This window comes from Anomaloglossus baeobatrachus, chromosome 2, assembly GCF_048569485.1.
Source record: "Anomaloglossus baeobatrachus isolate aAnoBae1 chromosome 2, aAnoBae1.hap1, whole genome shotgun sequence".
In the NCBI taxonomy this organism is placed as follows: domain Eukaryota; kingdom Metazoa; phylum Chordata; class Amphibia; order Anura; family Aromobatidae; genus Anomaloglossus; species Anomaloglossus baeobatrachus.
Window position 1 is genome coordinate 253,431,447 of NC_134354.1, and position 19,994 is coordinate 253,451,440.

The following is a 19,994-nucleotide window of genomic DNA, read 5'->3' on the forward strand; positions in this document are numbered from 1 at the left end:
ATGGAGCTACATGAGGATCTGCTTTTTGCAATGTTAGGTAAAATTGTAAATATCATTCTGGTATACATATCACAAATGTATTGCTTTTTATTGCATTTTGGTGACCCTAAAAACTTCATTTCATATTTTGTTTTTTTCTTTGCAGTGTTCACCAAATATGTATTGATGTAAATGTTTTACTATTTTGTTTTTGTATCTTTTTTTAGATATTATTTCTCAGTTAGGGATCTTCAACCTGCAATCTTTTAATGCAGACAAGATGACATTTTTCTTTGAAGCCCAGGCAGAGGCTGTGCTTCACAGACAAATTTTGCAGCCATAGAGGCTTTCAGCAAGTTACCATGACAACTCATCAAGTGTACTGTCAATCAAGCGACAAAGTCCTTCAAATAGTTAAAGGGAATCTGTCAACAGGTTTTGCGCTATCTATACTGAGGCAGCATACTGTAGAGGTTAAAAAACAAAAATCCACTATGCCTCTCTTATCTGTGTGCTTTTGTTTAATTAGAAAAAAGGCTTTATCACCTGATGATTACCATTACTAGACTACAAAGTCGCAGGAACAGCAATCGAACATGCCCCCTGCTGTGATTGACACCTCATTGTGGATGTATAATCTCTATTGAGAATGTGGGCAGGACATTCCTCTCAGCTCTGCTACCTGGCTAAATCTAAAAGCTCTGATTGTGTCAGAACCTCTGCAGCCAGTAATCTAAGTTAAACATTGTTGGATTCAGAGTTGCTTTGCCTACAACATTCTGTTTTCAGATGAGGTAGCAAAAACCTGCTGACTGATTCCCTTTAACCCCTTAATGACTGCAAGCAGTAAAATTACGTCACAGCAGTCATAGTGTTAATCACCCCCAGCCGTTGTCGGCAGCCGGGGGAGATCGGTGCACATCTCTGTTGATTTGTACAGCTGACATCTGGTGGTTGTCATGGTAGCACAGGGTCATGTGATCCTGTAAGAACCAGCTGAGGGCTGCTTGTTACAAGAGATGATCATTTTTCCTGGTCTGAGCGATGCTGCTCTGATCTGGAGAAATGAATGAGCGATCAGACAGCTAACCGTTACAGTCCCCTAGGGGGACTAGTAAAATAAAAAAAAAAGTTTACCATTTTTTTTTTACAAATCACCCCTCCCCCATTCGCCCCATTGAAAATTAAAGGGTTAAAAAATATAAAATATACAGATATTTTGTATCGGTGTATTGAAAAATGCCCAATCAAAATATAAAATAAATTAATCTGATCGGTAAACGGCATAGCAGCAAAAAAATTCCAGACGCCAAAATTTAAGTTTTTTGGTCACCACAAATTTTGCACAAATTTGCAATAACAGGTGATCAAAACGTAGCATCTGCGCAAAAATGGTACAGTTAAAAATGTCATCTCGAGATGCAAAACATAAGCTGTCACTGAGCCATAGATCTCAAAAAATGAGAACGCTATGGGTCACGGTGAATGGCGTAAAACGTACGCCACTTTTTTTGGGCAAACTTCTGATTTTTTTAACCCCTTAGATAAAAGTAAACCTATTCATGTTTGGTGTCTATGAACTCGCACCGACCTGAGGAATCACAGCAACATATCAGTTTTACCATACAGTGAACAGTGTGAATAAAATATCTCAAAAACTATAGTGTAATTGCACTTTTTCTGCAGTTTTTCCGCATTTGGAATTTGTTTGCCATTTTCCAGTACACTATATGGTAAAACGCATGGTTTCAATTAAAAGTACAGCTTGTTCTGAAAAAACATGCCCTTACATGACCATATTGACTGAAAAATAAAAATTATGTCTCTCGGAAGAAGAATGGCCAAAAAAACGGACAGCGCAAAATCGGATGGTCGTGAAGCACTAAACAAAGTAGATGGCACCTGTTTAACACAGCTGGTATCTGCTGGTTATGGCGTTCCATACATAAGGATCCGGTGTAGGACAGTACCTACTATTATGTATTAGTTTGGGAAGGAGTTAAACGGAAATGTGTCATCAGAAAATGACCTATTCTTTATAACAGGTTTTGAGGTAAATATATTGAAGAAAAAAAAAAAAAAAAAAAAGTTATTCTTTTTAGTAACCCTTTCACGCTGTTCTTTTTTCTTTATCTGCTTTCAATTTTTCTCCCTTCAAGAGTAAAGGCCTCTTTACACTCAACGACATCGCTAATGAGATATCGCTGGGGTCACAGAATTCATGACGCACATCCGGCCTTGTTAGCGACGTCGTTGCGTGTGATACTTACGAGCGACCGCTAACGATGCCAAATACTCACCAAATCGTTGATCATTAACACGTCGTTCATTTTCAAAATATTGTTGCTCGTGCTGGAAGCAGGTTGTTCGTTGTTCCTGAAGCAGCACACATCGCTACGTGTCACACCCCGGTAATGACGAACAACAGCGTTCCTGGGTCCTCCGGCAACGAGTTGGGAGTGACGTGAATGCGGTTGCTCTCTGCCCCTCCGCTTTTATTGGTGGCCCGCTGATTGACGTCGCTGTGACGCCGCACGAACCACCCCCTTAAAAAAGAGGTTGTTCGCCAGCCACATCGACGTCGCTAGGAAGGTAAGTATGTGTGATGCGTCCTAGCGATATTGGTCGCCACGAGCAGCGATTTGCCCATGACGCACAAACGACAGGGGCGGGTGCCCATCGATATATATCTATATATATAATTTATTTATTTATTTTTTTAAATGTTGGCTTTTTAGTTTTTTTTAGTGCCCTTAGGGATTTGAAGCTGTAATTTTGTAATAATTTCTTCTGTATGCTTGTATGCTTCAAAGGAGTACTAAGATGCCATTTTGTGAAATGGCCTATGGTGGGCCTAAAATAGCACACCTCTGGAAGTGTGTGTCCTTAAATGCCATTGTCACAGATTGACAGCAGCATTTAAGGTTGTTGATAGCTGCAATTGTGTTTGAATATTTGGTTGCCTTTTTTCCTGGTCCACAACAGTATCCAATCTGTATATTCTATATACACCATCCGTTCTCTATATTTCAAGGGTTATTTTCCATGTTAAGCAATTTTCATTCATTTGACTCATGTTCTTTACAAAAGAGTTTTCAGCACTTTTATTATCACAGACAGGATTACAATGCAAGATAACATCTCTATGCACAGTAAATAACATACAAGTTACCATTTAAAATAGTTAATGTCACAGTTCACTCCCTTACCTGTCTTTACAATTTTCTTTCCCTAAATCAGAGCATTAAAAAATACTTGTATCCAAGTCAACAGGGTCAGCTGTGTCTGAAGAGGAAGTATGAGTCTCGTTAGTATAAAGCTATATAGGCTGTATGAATATTCCAAGATTTCAGTTTTTTTTATAATTAGTAAAGAAAAAAAAATATTTAAATGACAGGACATTTTCTCATGACATACCTTTAACTTTTTCACACTGGGGCAGAGGAAAGTTAGGATGGTATGCATGCACTGTGCCCTTCCAACCTTTCAGCTCCATGTCACCTTAACTGGGTTCTTCTAGAAATGTTATAAAATAAATAAATAATACACATTTAAATATATATACATGACGGAGCCATAGTTGTGAGCAGTGATGACATTAAGTTCAGCCGAGGTCACAACTAGAAGTTCCCATGGTACCCCAGCTGTGACCTTAGGAGAACTGACCTCTGGTGAACTCACTGAACTTAGTTACCTCGCCTCAGGTGAAGTAATTGAACTCAATGCCGGATTACCGCATTAGGCTATGTGTTCACATTGAGTATTTGGCTGCAGACATTTCTGCACCAAGTCTGCATCTCCTGGCAAAATGAACTGCATCAAAATGCATGTGGTATCGGTGAGTTTTTTGCCAGGAGATGCAGATTTGGTGCAGAAGTGTCTGCACCCAAATATTCAATCTGCATACATTTCCTAATCTGGTAATCCGACATTGAGTTCAATGAGGTGAGGTCCCCAAGTTCTTCAATGAGTTGACCTCAGGTCAGTTCACCTGAGGTCACAGCTGGGATATCATGGGAATCCCAGCTGTGATCTAAATTGGTCATGGAACTCAATGCCGGATTACCGGATTAGGCAATGTGTGCATATTGAGTATTTGGGTACAGACGTTTCTGCACCAAATCTGCATCTCCTGACAAAAAAACGCACTGAACCCGCTGAAAATCCAGGAGCAGTGTGCAGCCATGCGGAGATTCGGTAAGTATAATTGTCTTGCTTTAATCCCCATTTTGCTTCCTTTTGCAGCCCTCTAGCCCTTACTATCACCATTGTTTTTGGTTCGCATGTTTAGGTCCCCATAGACTTATATGGGGTTCGGCATTTGTGCTCATGTTCTTGTTCAAGTCCGGTGCCGAATGGGACTTTTTTTGAAGTCCAGCAGGACCAGCTGAACTGAAAGATCTTCAGGTTCACCCATCTCTATCCGCTACATATAATTTTAGAAAGACCAACTGTCATCAGTCGTTGCCTATCTCAGTAACGTGAACGTCAGTCTTCACTGAATACAAATTTTAGCCATGACTCAGAGTGAAAACTCAATACAAAAGAACAAAAAGCAGATTTTTTCTGATAAGATGTATTTCAAAGTACAGTAGCTTACCATATTCACTTATACTATTGATTTATGAAATAAAAATTAAAATGACTGTTACACTTTAAGTTACCCTTTAATATGGCAGAAAGACATATTTGTTAAAAGACAGTAATTGCAGGGCAAGGCCATAGCAAAGTACATAGTACACAGTGAAAGTTGCTGTTAGAACATATGAGAGTTAACAGTACACTCCGCTCCCAAGGCTGTATAATGCGGCAACATATGAACAGATACGGTTTCAGTATTTTAAAGTAGGGTTGACATACAAGTTTAATTATCAACTGTGTTATTGAATACAAAAGAGAAAAAAGGTACAAATCTTTTATTTTCTACCAATACTTTCTTTTGTAGAGGATCCCAATTTTCAGTTCATAAATCCAAAGCGCGCATAATAGCTGCAAGGGTTACATTCTATAAGGCTTACACATTATACAGTATTTCTAAGAAATGAGCTATATCTGTCATTTTATAGAAACTGAGAAAATATAGTGAAAAAAGACTCTTAGGTGTCACAAATTTGGCAGTGCTCTCATCTTTGTCCTGCAATCCCAGCAGTCCTTGGAGATGTGAAACTAATATTTTTTCAGACACTACGTGAGATATCATTGGTCTCTTAATGAGCTAAATGCATGCGAGATTTAAATGTGAATGGCATGTGGAGTTACTGGGGTGACTACTGATTTGGGGAATGCAATTCAAATGTGCATAAACCGTCTTAATTGTCTGTAGTCCAAATTATGAGTCCAATATCTGCATGCAAAATATCCACAGATACCAGAGATCAAAAGGCTTTGATCAAAAGGGAACAAGACTGCTTTAATTGTGAAAGTTACAAACATTTTAAATCCAGAAACTCTTGAATTCCATCCAAGGGTGCATATACTCAACCGTTGGTCAAGGTGCAGGAAAACACCTTATACACATAAATATATTTCATAATTTTCTAATAAGCTGAATCATCAGAGAAAAGTCTCAGAATGTCTTATAATAAGTCTTATGATGTCTACACTGTGTGCAGAATTATTAGGCAAATGAGTATTTTGATCACATGATACTTTTTATACATGTTGTCCTACTCCAAGCTGCATAGGCTTGAGAGCCAACTACCAATTAAGTAAATCAGGTGATGTGCATCTCTGTAATGAGGAGGGGTGTGGTGTAATGACATCAACACCCTATATAAGGTGTGCTTAATTATTAAGCAACTTCCTTTCCTTTGGCAAAATGGGTCAGAAGAGAGATTTGACGGGCTCTGAAAAGTCCAAAATTGTGAGATGTCTTGCAGAGGGATGCAGCAGTCTTGAAATTGCCAAACTTTTGAAGCGTGATCACTGAACAATCAAGTGATTCATGGCAAATAGCCAACAGGGTCGCAAAAAGCATGTTGGGTAAAAGAGGCGCAAAATAGCTGCCAATAAATTGAGGAAAATCAAGCGTGAAGCTGCCAATATGCCATTTGCCACCAGTTTGGCCATATTTCAGAGCTGCAATGTTACTGGAGTATGAAAAAGCACAAGGTGTGCCATACTCAGGGACATGGCCAAGGTAAGGAAGGCTGAAAAGCGACCCCCTTTGAACAAGAAACATAAGATAAAACGTCAAGACTGGGACAAAAAATATCTTAAGACTGATTTTTCAAAGGTTTTATGGACTGATGAAATGAGACTGACTCTTGATGGGCCGGATGGATAGGCCCAAGGCTGGATCAGTAAAGGGCAGAGAGCTCAGACGCCAGCAAGGTGGAGGTGGGGTACTGGTATGAGCTGGTATCATCAAAGATGAACTTGTGGGACCTTTTCGGGTTGAGGATGGAGTGAAGCTCAACTCCAAGACCTACTGCCAGTTTCTGGAAGACAACTTCTTCAAGCAGTTGTACAGGAAGAAGTTGGTATCGTTCAAGAAAAACATGATTTTCAAGCAGGACAATGCTCTATCACATGCATCCAACTACTCCAAGGCATGGCTGGCCAGTAAGGGTCTAAAAGATGAAAAAATGACATGGCCCCCTTGTTTACCTGACCTGAAATCCATAGAGAACCTGTGGTCCCTTATAAATTGTGAGATCTACAGGGAGGGAAAATAGTGGGAGGCTGTGGTGGCTGCTGCACGTAATGTTGATCGTAAACAGATCATGCAACTGACATAATCTATGGATGGTAGGCTGTTGAGTGTCATCATAAAGAAAGATGGCTCTATTTGGTCACTAATTTTTGGGGTTTTGTTTTTGCATGTCAGAAATGTTTATTTCTAAATATATATTATATTAATAATAAGGAATTAATTAATTAATTAAGGAATATATTTGGTTTTTATTAAGTTGCCTACTAATTCTACACAGTAATAGTTACGCGCACAAACAGATCTCCTAAAATAGCCAAATCTAAAACTACCCACTCCAACTTCCCAAAATATTAAGCTTTGATATTTATGAGTCTTTTGGGTTGATTGATAACATAGTTGTTGATCAATAATAAAAAAAATCCTCTTAAATACAACTTGCCTAATAATTCTGCACACAGTGTAAATGTAGATATGGGTGGGGTACACAGTGCAAGCACCATTTTGAGTGCTGTTATTTTGGATATCTTCATATATTCTTATCCATAACATCTGGCAATGTAATGGGAGTACTTAAAGCAATTGCATAGTTTGAAACTCATTGGCCCCAATTCAAAAGTTTCAATGATACCTCCAATTATTAGAAGTCTTTAATAGCACTGGCCTTTTCATATAGACCAATGGGACTTTTGAGGCCCCTAGGCTGTAGGTCCCAGTTGCAATTGCAACCCCTGCACCTGTTGTGGGCAGGGGGGGACAGACCACGGCAGGGGAGGCTACCCGAGGCGCTTGGATCCGGGATCGTGGCTGTGGCTCGAGTGGCAGCCGGATCCGGGGGCTCATGCAGTAGCCCACCGCCCACAACTGTATAAAGGGGGTTATTTACAGGGGGAGAGTTTGTCAGTGATGCCACACGTGGGTTGCGGTGATTTGTTAGTAACACCGCCGCTGCCTTTGTATGGGACGCCCGGGGCTGATGGAGCGGGGCAGCAGGATGGTATCCCCTCCAAGGGTAGGGGAGATGTATTCCCGGGGCCCAGGTGTAGGTGGTGTGCAGTGCTGGGATACAGTCTGCAGGCCGGACCGGATGACACCAGTGTACTCACAGTTGAGAAATAAGTCACACAAAGTCCAAGTAGTAAACCAAGTTCCGGATACCGATAGACGGCCTCCAGAGGGGTGTGCTCGGGTCCCGCACACCGGTAGACAGGACATGGGCCCTTCCTCCTGCACTTACTGGTGGGACAAGAAGTGGAATCTTGTCCCCTGCTGGTTAATCGGTAAGGTGCTTGTAGCTGTCCTCGCCCTCGCGTCCAGGCACCCCGACTATGCACGGCCTCCGGACCGGATTCCCGCTGTCGGCACCGGTGGGCTACATCCCTGCCCCAGTCTACTTAAGGTCTCCCGCGACCGGATCTCCGTTACCTGTGGCCCTGCTCTGCCATCTGCCAGTCAGCTCAGGTAGTCCGGTAGTCCGGGAGCTACAACCCCCGACTACCACTTCACTCCTCTCACTTCCACTCCTCAACTCCAACTCTGTCTGACTCAGACTGACTCATTCCCTCCCCTGACACCTCAGAACCCCTAGGTGGGCATCACCATCTGCCTGGCCCCCGCCCATTGGTGTGTCCCTATTATCCTTGGGGGGGTGACTAGGTTTGTGGCTGGTGTTTGTACCTGTGTGTGGCTGTGTTGGAAGGCAAGGAGGAAAGAGTCCTGCATCTGGAAGATGGATGCAGTCTCTTGTGACAACCTGATTTTGTCAGGGCGTCACACACCTATTGTAGTTATGCCCCTGACTATAAGCTTACTGTCTCACATGGAGCATTGACTAAAGGACTCTATATTGGCTGGTCTCTTAACCCCTTCAGCCCCCAGCCTGTTTTCACCTTAAAGACCCGGCCATTTTTTGCAATTTTGACCAGTGTCACTTTGACAGGTTATAACTCTGGAACACTTCAACGGATCCTGGTGATTCTGAGATTGTTTTTTCGTGACATATTATACTTTATGTCAGTGGTAAATTTAGGCCGATATGTTTTGCGTTTATTTGTGAAAATTTCGAAAATTTGGCGAAAATTTTGAAAATTTTGCAATTTTCAAAATTTGAAATTTTATGCCCATAAATGTGAGAGATATGTCACACAAAATAGTTACTAAATAACATTTCCAACATGTCTACTTTACATCAGCGCAATTTTCGGAAAAAAAAAAATTTCGTTAGGAAGTTAGAAGGGTTCAAAGTTCATCAGCAATTTTTCATTTTTCCAACAAAATTTACAAAAAAAAATTTTTTAGGTACCACATCACATTTGGAGTGACTTTGAGAGGCCTAGGTGACAGAAAATACCCAAAAGTGACCCCATTCTAAAATCTGCACCCCTCACTCTGCTCAAAACCACATCCAAGAAGTTTATTAACCCTTTAGGAGCTTCACAGCAACCAAATCAATGTAGAAAGAAAAAATGAAAATTTAACTTTTTTACACAAAAATGTTACTTTAGCCATAAAATTTAGCATTTTCACAAGGGTATCAGGAAAAAATGCTCCATAAAATTAATTGTGCGTGTTCTCCTGAGTACACCGATATCTTTTATGTGGTGGAAATCAATTGTTTGGGCGCACAGCGGGGCTCAGAAGGCAAGAAGCGTCATTTGACTTTTCAAACGCAAAATTGTCTGGAATAGTTAGTGGATGCCATGTTGTGTTTGGAGACCCCCTGAGGTGCCTAAACAATGGAGCTCCCCCACAAGTGACCCCATTTTGGAAACTAGACCCCTCAGGGAATTTATCTAGATGTTTAGTGAGCACTTTGAACCTCTGGGGGCTTCACAAAAGTTAATAACGTTGAGCCGTGAAAATAAAAAAAAAAAAAATTAACACAAAATTGTTACTTCTACCAGATAGCTTTTTTTTTTTACAAGGGTATCAGGAAAAATTGCACCATAAAATGTATGGTGCAATTTCTCCTGAGTACAAAGATATCTCATATGTGGTGGTAATCAATTGTTTGGGCGCACAGCGGGGCTCAGAAGGCAAGGAGCGTCATTTGACTTTTCAAACGCAAAATTGTCTGGAATAGTTAGTGGATGCCATGTTGTGTTTGGAGACCCCCTGAGGTGCCTAAACAATGGAGCTCCCCCACAAGTGACCCCATTTTGGAAACTAGACCCCTCAGGGAATTTATCTAGATGTTTAGTGAGCACTTTGAACCTCTGGGGGCTTCACAAAAGTTAATAACGTTGAGCCGTGAAAATAATAAAAAAAAAAAATTAACACAAAATTGTTACTTCTACCAGATAGCTTTTTTTTTTACAAGGGTATCAGGAAAAATTGCACCATAAAATGTATGGTGCAATTTCTCCTGAGTACACAGATATCTCATATGTGGTGGTAATCAATTGTTTGGGCGCACAGCGGGGCTCAGAAGGCAAGGAGCGTCATATGACTTTTCAAACGCAAAATTGTCTGGAATAGTTAGTGGATGCCATGTTGTGTTTGGAGACCCCCTGAGGTGCCTAAACAATGGAGCTCCCCCACAAGTGACCCCATTTTGGAAACTAGACCCCTCAGGGAATTTATCTAGATGTTTAGTGAGCACTTTGAACCTCTGGGGGCTTCACAAAAGTTAATAACGTTGAGCCGTGAAAATAAAAAAATAAAAAATTAACACAAAATTGTTACTTCTACCAGATAGCTTTTTTTTTTACAAGGGTATCAGGAAAAATTGCACCATAAAATGTATGGTGCAATTTCTCCTGAGTACACAGATATCTCATATGTGGTGGTAATCAATTGTTTGGGCGCACAGCGGGGCTCAGAAGGCAAGGAGCGTCATTTGACTTTTCAAACGTAAAATTGTCTGGAATAGTTAGTGGATGCCATGTTGTGTTTGGAGACCCCCTGAGGTGCCTAAACAATGGAGCTCCCCCACAAGTGGCCTCATTTTGGAAACTATACCCCCATGGCATAAATCTAGATGGGTAATGAGCACTTTGAACCCTCACGTGCTTCATACATTGAGCCGTAAAAACAAAAAAATACTGTTTTTCCACATAAAATGTTATTTTTGGCTCAATTTTTTAAATTTTACAGGGGTAACAGGATAAAATAGACTGCAAAATTTGTTGAGCCAATTTGTCCTGAGTATGCTGATACCTCATATGTGGCAGCAGACCACTGTTTGGGCGCACGGCAGGGCTCCAAAGGGAAGGAGTGCTGTACATTAGCAGGGACCTGGTATGTCAATTTCATAGTGTGGTATATTTGTGTACGGTACATCAGGCCGTCATGTGTGTGCTGAGTAGTGTACGTCAGGTCCTCCCCCCGTCTGTGTTGTGTGGTGTATACATCAGGTCCCCCCCCCGTCTATGTGGCTTATGGAAGATCCCCCCTCCCCCCTCTATGTGGCTTATGGAAGATCGTCCGTTATGTGGCGTATATCAGGTTCCCCCCCGTTTATGTGGCTTATGGAAGATCCCCCTCCCCCCGTCTATGTGGCGTTCATTGGGTCCTCCCCCCCCCGTCTATGTGGCTTATGGAAGATCCCCCCTCCCCCCGTCTATGTGGCGTTCATCAGGTCCCCCCCCGCCCGTCTATGTGGCTTATGGAAGATCCTCCCCCCGTTATGTGGCGTACATCATGTTCCCCCCGTCTATGTGACGTACGGAATGTCCCCCCCGATTATGTGGCTTATGGAAGATCCCCCCTCCCCCCTCTATGTGGCTTATGGAAGACCCCCCCCCCCCCGTTATGCGGCGTATATCAGGTTCCCCCCGTTTATGTGGCTTATGGAAGGTCCCCCTCCCCCCGTCTATGTGGCGTTCATTGGGTCCTCCCCCCCCCGTCTATGTGGCGTTCATTGGGTCCTCCCCCCCCCGTCTATGTGGCTTATGGAAGATCCCCCCTCCCCCCTCTATGTGGCTTATGGAAGATCCCCCCTCCCCCCTCTATGTGGCTTATGGAAGACCCCCCCCCGCCGCTATGTGGCGTATATCAGGTTCCCCCCCGTTTATGTGGCTTATGGAAGGTCCCCCTCCCCCCGTCTATGTGGCGTTCATTGGGTCCTCCCCCCCCGTCTATGTGGCGTTCATTGGGGTCCTCCCCCCCCCCGTCTATGTGGCTTATGGAAGATCCCCCCTCCCCCCTCTATGTGGCTTATGGAAGATCCCCCCTCCCCCCTCTATGTGGCTTATGGAAGACCCCCCCCCCGCCGCTATGTGGCGTATATCAGGTTCCCCCCCGTTTATGTGGCTTATGGAAGATCCCCCTCCCCCCGTCTATGTGGCGTTCATTGGGTCCCCCCCCCCATGTGGCTTATGGAAGATCCCCCCTCCCCCCCTCTATGTGGCTTATGGAAGATCCCCCCTCCCCCCTCTATGTGGCTTATGGAAGACCCCCCCCGTTATGTGGCGTATATCAGGTTCCCCCCCCCCCCCGTTTATGTGGCTTATGGAAGATCCCCCTCCCCCCGTCTATGTGGCGTTCATTGGGTCCCCCCCCCCGTCTATGTGGCTTATGCAAGATCTTGGGTCCCCCCCCGTCTATGTGGCTTATGGAAGATCCCCCTCCCCCCTCTATGTGGCTTATGGAAGATCCCCCCTCCCCCCTCTATGTGGCTTATGGAAGACCCCCCCCCGTTATGTGGCGTACATCATGTTCCCCCCCGTCTATGTGACGTACGGAATGTCCCCCCCGATTATGTGGCGTATGGAAGATTTCCCCCCCCCCGTTATGTAGCGTACAGAAGGTCCCCCGTCTGTGTTGTACGTCGTTTTGTGTGTTATGGAGGAATGTTGGGATGGCACATGTTAATTTAGTACCCGGATGAGTGATAAACTTTGAAGCAGTTTATCACACAAAGTCCAGGTTTATCGGGACAAGTGTCGCATTGAAACACTGTGTCCTTCCTCACCCCCCTGCTATAGCACACCTGGCACCTTTTCTGAGATCTTCCTCTTCCGGTGGTTTGCGGTACCTCACCAGGAAAATGTTGCCCTGGTACCATGCGGGCACTTGCAGTTCCAGAGTTGCTAGGGACAGCTGCTTCTTCTCTTCCAAACATCAAGGTCTTGATGACGGCTTCCTGGAACTGAAGGAAGGTGTTGGTCTGGCCTGCACCTCGTGAGAGCACGAAAGCATTGTACAGTGCCATCTGCACGATGTGCACAGCCAGCTTCTTATACCACACCTTCACCTTCCGCATGGCATTATAGGGCTGGAGGACTTGATCGGAAAGATCAACTCCTCCCATATGTTTGTTGTACCCCAAGGCACAGTCCGGTTTGCGAACCTGTGCCGAGGTACCTCGAACACTGATGGCTGTGGTGCCGGGACCATGAATTGTGGTCAAGAAAAGGACATCCCTTCTGTCCTTGAACTTGACAACAACCATGTTGTCGCTACATTGGGCTCTACTCTCACCTCTTGGGAGCAGCTGCCCAATTAGCGTCACAGGGAGGCCCCTCTGATTTTTCCGGACAGTACCGCAAGCTGCGGTACCTCTGGAAGAGAGGGATTGGAAGAGTGGGACGCTTGTATAAAAATTATCAACATACAGGTGATAACCCTTTATCAAGCAGTGGGTGGATCAAATCCCACACAATTTTCCCACTCACCCCCAGAGTAGGTGGGCATTCTGGGGGTTGGATCCGCGTGTCCTTCCCTTCGTAAACTCTAAAGTTGTGAGTGTACCCTGAGGTACTCTCGCACAACTTATAGAGTTTAATGCCGTATCTTGCCCTTTTACTGGGCAGGTACTGGCGAAACTTCAGTCTCCCCTTGAAGTGGATGAGGGATTCATCCACACAAATTTCCCTCTGGGGAACATACACTTCAGCAAACTTACTTTTGAAGTGTTCGATGACCGGACGAATTTTGAACAGTCTGTCAAAATTCGGGTCATCGCGGGGAAGACTGTCCGCATTGTCCCTAAAATGTAAAAATTTGTGCATGGCCTCAAAACGCTTACGGGTCATAACCATGCCAAATACTGGAGTGTTGTATAAAATATTAACACTCCAATATTGGCGAAGTTGTGGCTTCTTCACCAGCCCCATGTGAAGAGTGAGACCCCAATACTTCAACATTTCTACTGAATCCGTCGGGGTCCAGCTAGAAAATGTTGAGTCAGCATTTTGGGCCAAAAATCGTTGGGCGTTGAGATTCGTTTGCACCACCATGAGACTGACAAACTCTTCAGAGAAATAGACTTTGAAAAAGTCTATTGCTCCAAGGTTTGTAGCATCAAACTGGATTCCTGGTTGGGGAAGAAACTCAGGAATCTGTGGTGCAAAGTTTTCAGGGACTGGGGTCCATACCCGGTCACTAGCGCTAGGTTGGGGGTCCCTAGCACTAGTGCTGGGCTGGGGTTCACTCACGCTCTGCTCCGAGTCTTCTCCACTGGGCTCCGAGTCTTCTCCCCTGGGCTCCGGCTCTTCTCCCCTGGGCTCCGGCTCTTCTCCCCTGGGCTCCGGCTCTTCTCCCCTGGGCCCCGGCTCTTCTCCCCTGGGCCGTGACTGATACCTCGTCCTACGACGTCTTCGCGGTGGTCCTTCGTCACTGGAGGAGGAATCGGCTTGGGAGGAACAGAGGAATGTGGGGTCATCTCCCTCGCTATCAGGCTCGGAGGCAACAAAGGCATATGCCTCCTCATCTGAATAACGTCTCTGGGATCGGGACATTGTATGTGTGGTGTGTGTACAAAAACTTTATTTAGTGTTTGTGTGTCTGAGAAAAAAAATACTTTATTTAGTGTATGTGTGTGTTTGTGTCTCTGATGAACAAGGAAAATCTAGAAAGAAAGAGAAAATACAAAAAAATATTAGTTTGGCGAAATAAAGACAGCCGTCAGAAAAAAAAAAATGAGTGCCTGCCATTATGCACGAGTCTTGCATCGCATCATCCGCTCCTGTCTGGAAGCGAGCAACTGCGCTGGATAATGCGATGCAAGAGGGCGCGGCAGCGGATGGAGGGGCGGCAGATAAGAAAGGGCGCAGCGGATGGAGGAGCGGCAGATGAGAAAAGGCGCAGCGGATGGAGGAGCGGCAGATGAGAAAAGGCGCAGCGGATGGAGGATGGGAAAGGGCGCAGCGAATGGAGGAGCGGCGGAGGATGGGGGGGTGGGAGGTGAGATTGGGGATAGCTACCTTACAGGATGGATCTAGGCAGCAGGATCACAGCAGACAAAAGAGGCAGCAGATGAAGGAGGGTGAAAAGGATGGGAGAGAGCAGGCAGCAGATCAGGGAGGGGGGCAGAGTCTGATGGGAGGGGGGAGGCAGCACATGGAGTGGAGGCAGCACATGGAGGGAGGGGGGAGGCAGCACATGGGGGGAGGCAGCACATGGGGGGGAGGCAGCACATGGGGGGGGAGGCAGCACATGGGGGGGAGAGGCAGCACATGGGGGGGAGAGGCAGCACATGGGGGGGAGAGGCAGCACATGGGGGGGAGAGGCAGCACATGGGGGGGAGAGGCAGCACATGGGGGGAGAGGCAGCACATGGGGGGGAGGCAGCACATGGGGGGGAGGCAGCACATGGGGGGGAGGCAGCACATGGGGGGAGGCAGCACATGGGGGAGGCAGCACATGGGGGGAGGCAGCACATGGGGGGAGGCAGCACATGGAGGGAGGCAGCACATGGAGGGAGGCAGCACATGGGGGGGGGAAGGCAGCACATGGAGGGGGGGAAGGCAGCACATGGAGGGGGGGAAGGCAGCACATGGAGGGGGGGAAGGCAGCACATGGAGGGGGGGAAGGCAGCACATGGAGGGGGGGAAGGCAGCACATGGAGGGGGGGAAGGCAGCACATGGAGGGGGGAAGGCAGCACATGGAGGGGGGAAGGCAGCACATGGATGGGGGAAGGCAGCACATGGAGGGGGGAAGGCAGCACATGGAGGGGGGAAGGCAGCACATGGAGGGGGGGGAGGGGAGGCAGCACATGGAGGGGGGGAGGGGAGGCAGCACATGGAGGGGGGGGAGGGGAGGCAGCACATGGAGGGGGGGAGGGGAGGCAGCACATGGAGGGGGGGAGGGGAGGCAGCACATGGAGGGGGGGCAGGGACAGTGGCGGGAACAGCGGCGTGGCGGGCAGCAGTGGTGGATCGGCGGGCAGGGACAGCGGCGTGTAAAGCGGCGTGGCGGGCAGGGACAGCAGCGGTTTATCGGCGGGGAGCAGCGGTGGATCGGCGGGCAGGGACAGCGGCGTGTAAAGCGGCGTGGCGGGCAGGGACAGCGGCGGGAACAGCGGAGTGGCGGGCAGGGACAGCAGCGGTGGATCTCGGCGGGGAGCGGCGGTGGATCTCGGCGGGGAGCGGCGGTGGATCTCGGCGGGGAGCGGCGGTGGATCTCGGCGGGGAGCGGCGGTGGGATCTCGGCGGGGAGCGGCGGTGGGATCTCGGCGGGGAGCGGCGGTGGATCTCGGCGGGGAGCGGCGGTGGATCTCGGCGGGGAGCGGCGGTGGATCTCGGCGGGGAGCGGCGGTGGATCTCGGCGGGGAGCGGCGGTGGATCTCGGCGGGGAGCGGCGGGGGAGCAGCGGTGGATCGGCGGGGGAGCAGCGGTGGATCGGGGAGGGGGGGGAGGTGCTATAACTTACCGATGGGCACCTGCAGCGACCGCTCTCATCAGCTTTCACGGACGGAGTGAGGCTGAGGGTAGCGGTCACATACAGGTCACCGGCACAAGATCCACAGTGATTGGGAGAGATCGGTCACAAGGCCGGTCTCTCCAATCAGAGCTGGGGGCGGGTGAAACAAAGTTCACCCAGCTCCAGCCAGTCATCAGTGCTACAGCAGCACTGATTATGGCTGGATTGCAATGTGTTAGCCATTTTCAATGGCTGACACATTACAGTGACTGTAATTGGCTGAGCGGCGTTCGTCAGCCAATCACAGCCTCTGTAGGTTCGGGGAGGAGGCACCACCCCTCCTGAGGTCAGGCAGAGGTCCCCTCCTTCCCGAATCCACCGTTTAGGTAAACAAATTTCACTCCCCGGGGCTCCGGGACCGCGATTTCGCCAGGACGTACTGAGTACGTCATGGGTCGTTTAGCACCATGTGACCATGACGTACTCAGTACGTCCAAGGTCGTTAAGGGGTTAAAGGCATTAAGGTCCTGCGCAGGCGCACTTTGATCTTCCCTCAGCAGGGCAGATCAAAGTATTGTAGTGCGCCTGCGTGGGACCTCAATGCCGGCTAGTGTGCTTGACTTAGGACGCATCATGCACCCAGGTTTCAGAAGAAGGAGGCCAAAGGTGGCCGAAAGAGGAGGCGCTGGACCCGGAGAACGGAGACACCCATTAAATTAGTCTGCACCGCACCGCGCATTAGGTGAGTATTATAAAGTGATTTTTACGTTCTACATAGCGGCTTGGGTTCTTATATACAGCATGTTAGAATGCTGTATATAAGAGCCCACTGGTGGTGGCCGCAGCTTATAGATGCTGAATCTGGTAACAGGTTCCCCTTAAGTTAAAAAAGAAAAATTTTGAAAAAGTAAGAAAAAGGACAAAAATACAAATATTAATATCTGAAACCACAAATAATCCATGTACAGAAAAAAATTGCAGATGAAAGCATCCAGCTGCAAAATAAAATCAGCCCAACAAGTATTGGAAAGTAATTATATGTACGGTGGTCCTAAATATCAAGCATCATAATGAACAAATGCATTAAAAAGCTGGTCTAGCAAATCATGTAAAGTCAATTACATGATGAATAGAATCGCATTGAGAATAGGAAATACAGAGAGACCAGTCACACAACCAAATATATGTGTGTATGAGTGTGCATGAGTGTGTGTGCGTGATCTGATGTGTGCGAGCATGTCGGCCAGAAGCAGGGGAGCGGCCGCCAAAGATTGCAGGAGGACCTGGGAGTGGCGCTCATGGTCCGGTTAGTATGACTTTTCCTGGACGGGTGTCTGCACTTTTTGAGGGTTAAACTGTCCTCCAACCATGTCTCCCCGAAAATAAGCCCTACCCCAAAAAAAAGCCGTAGCGCGTTTTGCTGGGGGAAAGAATATACAAGACTGTCTTATTTTCGGGGAAAAACAGTATATACTACAGCGCATATCCAATTGCAATGCATTTCCCTCTTTTCCATTTCTAAAAGTTAGTAAATATTCTATTGTGTGATTTTTTTGATGTGTATCATTATACTACAGGAATATAAAATGCAGTACAGACTACAATATAAAGCTAAAAAAAATCATTGTTAAAATTTACGTCATTTCAAGTGATAGCTAAGAATAAGTTGTCATGTCTGTGTATGAGAGGATGGACACGATTTCACTAGTCTATGAGATAGTGGATGGAGAAGAGCTCTTATAATGTCTCATATACAGCGGGTGAAATAATTGAACACGTCACCAATTTTCTAAGTAAAAATATTTCTAAGGTATTGACTTGAATTTCTTAGCAGATGTTGGTAACAACCCATCCAATCCACACAGGCAAATATCTCAAACTATAGATGCCCATAAATTAAGTTATGCGTAATAATTAGAAATGACACAGAAAAAAGTATTGAACACATGAAAATAGAGAGGTGCAAAAAGCCAGGGAAACACATGACGCCAGCTGAAATCTATCAGTAATTAGAAAGCAATCCTGCCACATAATGAATATCAGCTGGTTCAACTAATGGTCTATAAATAGGTGTCTCATTACTAACGGGCCACAAACAAAACATCTTATGATGCCTCAATACCTTCACAAACTTATTGTGCAAAACATACTGATAGAATTGGTTACAGAAGAATTTCTAAACTACTGAAGGTTCTAGTGAGCACTGTTGGGGCCAAATTGGAAAGAACATCATTTCACTATAACCCGGCCATGACTAGGTGTTCCTCACAAGATTTCAGACAGAAAAATGAAAATAATTATCAGAGGAGTAAAGATGGGTGAGCCCATAGATATTCGGGATCGGCAGGTCCAACCGGATTTAAAGAAAAAAACAAGTTCGGGACCGGAATAATTCTGGATATCTGCCCTGATGCCAATCCAATATAAGTCCGTGGGGAACCAAATATTGTGCTTCAAAATGGGGTAGACATGGCTAGAGGGATTAGAGCAGGCGCGTTATACTTAGTGAGTCCCCCACGCAGTGGTAACACTACTTCTGGGGCCGCTTATTACCCTCATACATATTTAATGCTTCCCCCGCCCACCGTCAGTCCCGGCATTTCTTATTGGTTGCAGTAAGACCGCACCAGCTTCCTGTGTGAAAGCGTTTGTGACTGCTTGGAATCACATTCGTTGTCCGCGCACCTATAATGGTGAAAGCATAAATAAATAAAAAATTGGCATAGGGGCCCCCATATTGTAATACCCTGCATAGAAAAAGAATATGGCTACAGGCTGCAACCCCCAGTGTGTATCAAAATAAGATGAACTGCGGTTATTAAATTATTTCAATAATAATTTAAAAAAAACAACATGCAGTCTTCCCCACTTTTGATACCCAGCCACAATAAAGCCAACAGCTGGGGGCTGATATTCTCAGGATGGGGAGACCCATGGTTATTGGGGCTCCTCCAGCCTAAAATTAGCAGCCTGCAGCTGCCCAAAATTGTTGCATCCATTAGATGCGACAATCACGGCACTTTACCAAGCTCAACCCGATTGCTCTGGTGCAGTGGCAATCAGGGTAATATAGAATATAGAAACTAAGGGATTCCTGCTCTTCTATCGCTATGTACAATAGCATATGTTCAGAAGCAGCAACAGCATCGAAGATGTTATACTGCTGTACTGAACAGTATAGATGTGAGTACAACACTGAGGTGACATAAACACTTACTGGAAAGCTGCAGCACAGGTTTATAAATGCATTTCTCTGCCTGTTAATCTGATCTCTCAGTGAGCTGGTAGTTCCTTTTGTGTTAACATAGATGAATTTTAGTAGTATTTACCAGTGAATGATGAGGCAGGTGAGGGAAGACATAGCTTATAAGTGGAGTGATGTGCATATTTATCTGATAATATAACTTACAATGTTTCTTATTTTAGTCTTGATTTATGCAAAGTAACTGTGATCATTTAAATTGTGCATACAAACCTAATCACTGGAGACTTTATTAACTATTTTCATATGTAAACTTAGTAAAAAGAGAGGGCGTTGTACAATAATGAAAAAATAGCATGGAAATATCTTTGTTATATAGTAAAAGAATATCTGTCCATGTCTTATAGGAGAGTCTGGAAAACATTCCATTGCAGAATATTGAAAACTGTCGTGCTGTGTCCGGGAGCCACCCTTACAATTCTCTTTTTGTGATTACTGTCCGAAATAGAAGAAATACAAATATTTTGCTCTTTCAGTCAGATGAACATCCAGTAAGTTGTATAACATAATAAAACA

The 19,994-nt window shown here is 45.7% G+C and overlaps 1 protein-coding gene across 2 annotated transcripts in view; it reads left to right on the forward strand.

The window, feature by feature from the left end:
- Nucleotides 1–19,994, forward strand: part of EPS8L3 (EPS8 signaling adaptor L3) — a 310,884-nt gene that overhangs the window by 192,382 nt on the left and 98,508 nt on the right. For both annotated transcript variants that reach the window (XM_075333719.1, XM_075333718.1), the window contains exon 6: nucleotides 19,826–19,969. In XM_075333719.1, the coding sequence (XP_075189834.1) occupies nucleotides 19,826–19,969 (144 nt within the window). The remainder of the gene's footprint in view (nucleotides 1–19,825; nucleotides 19,970–19,994) is intronic.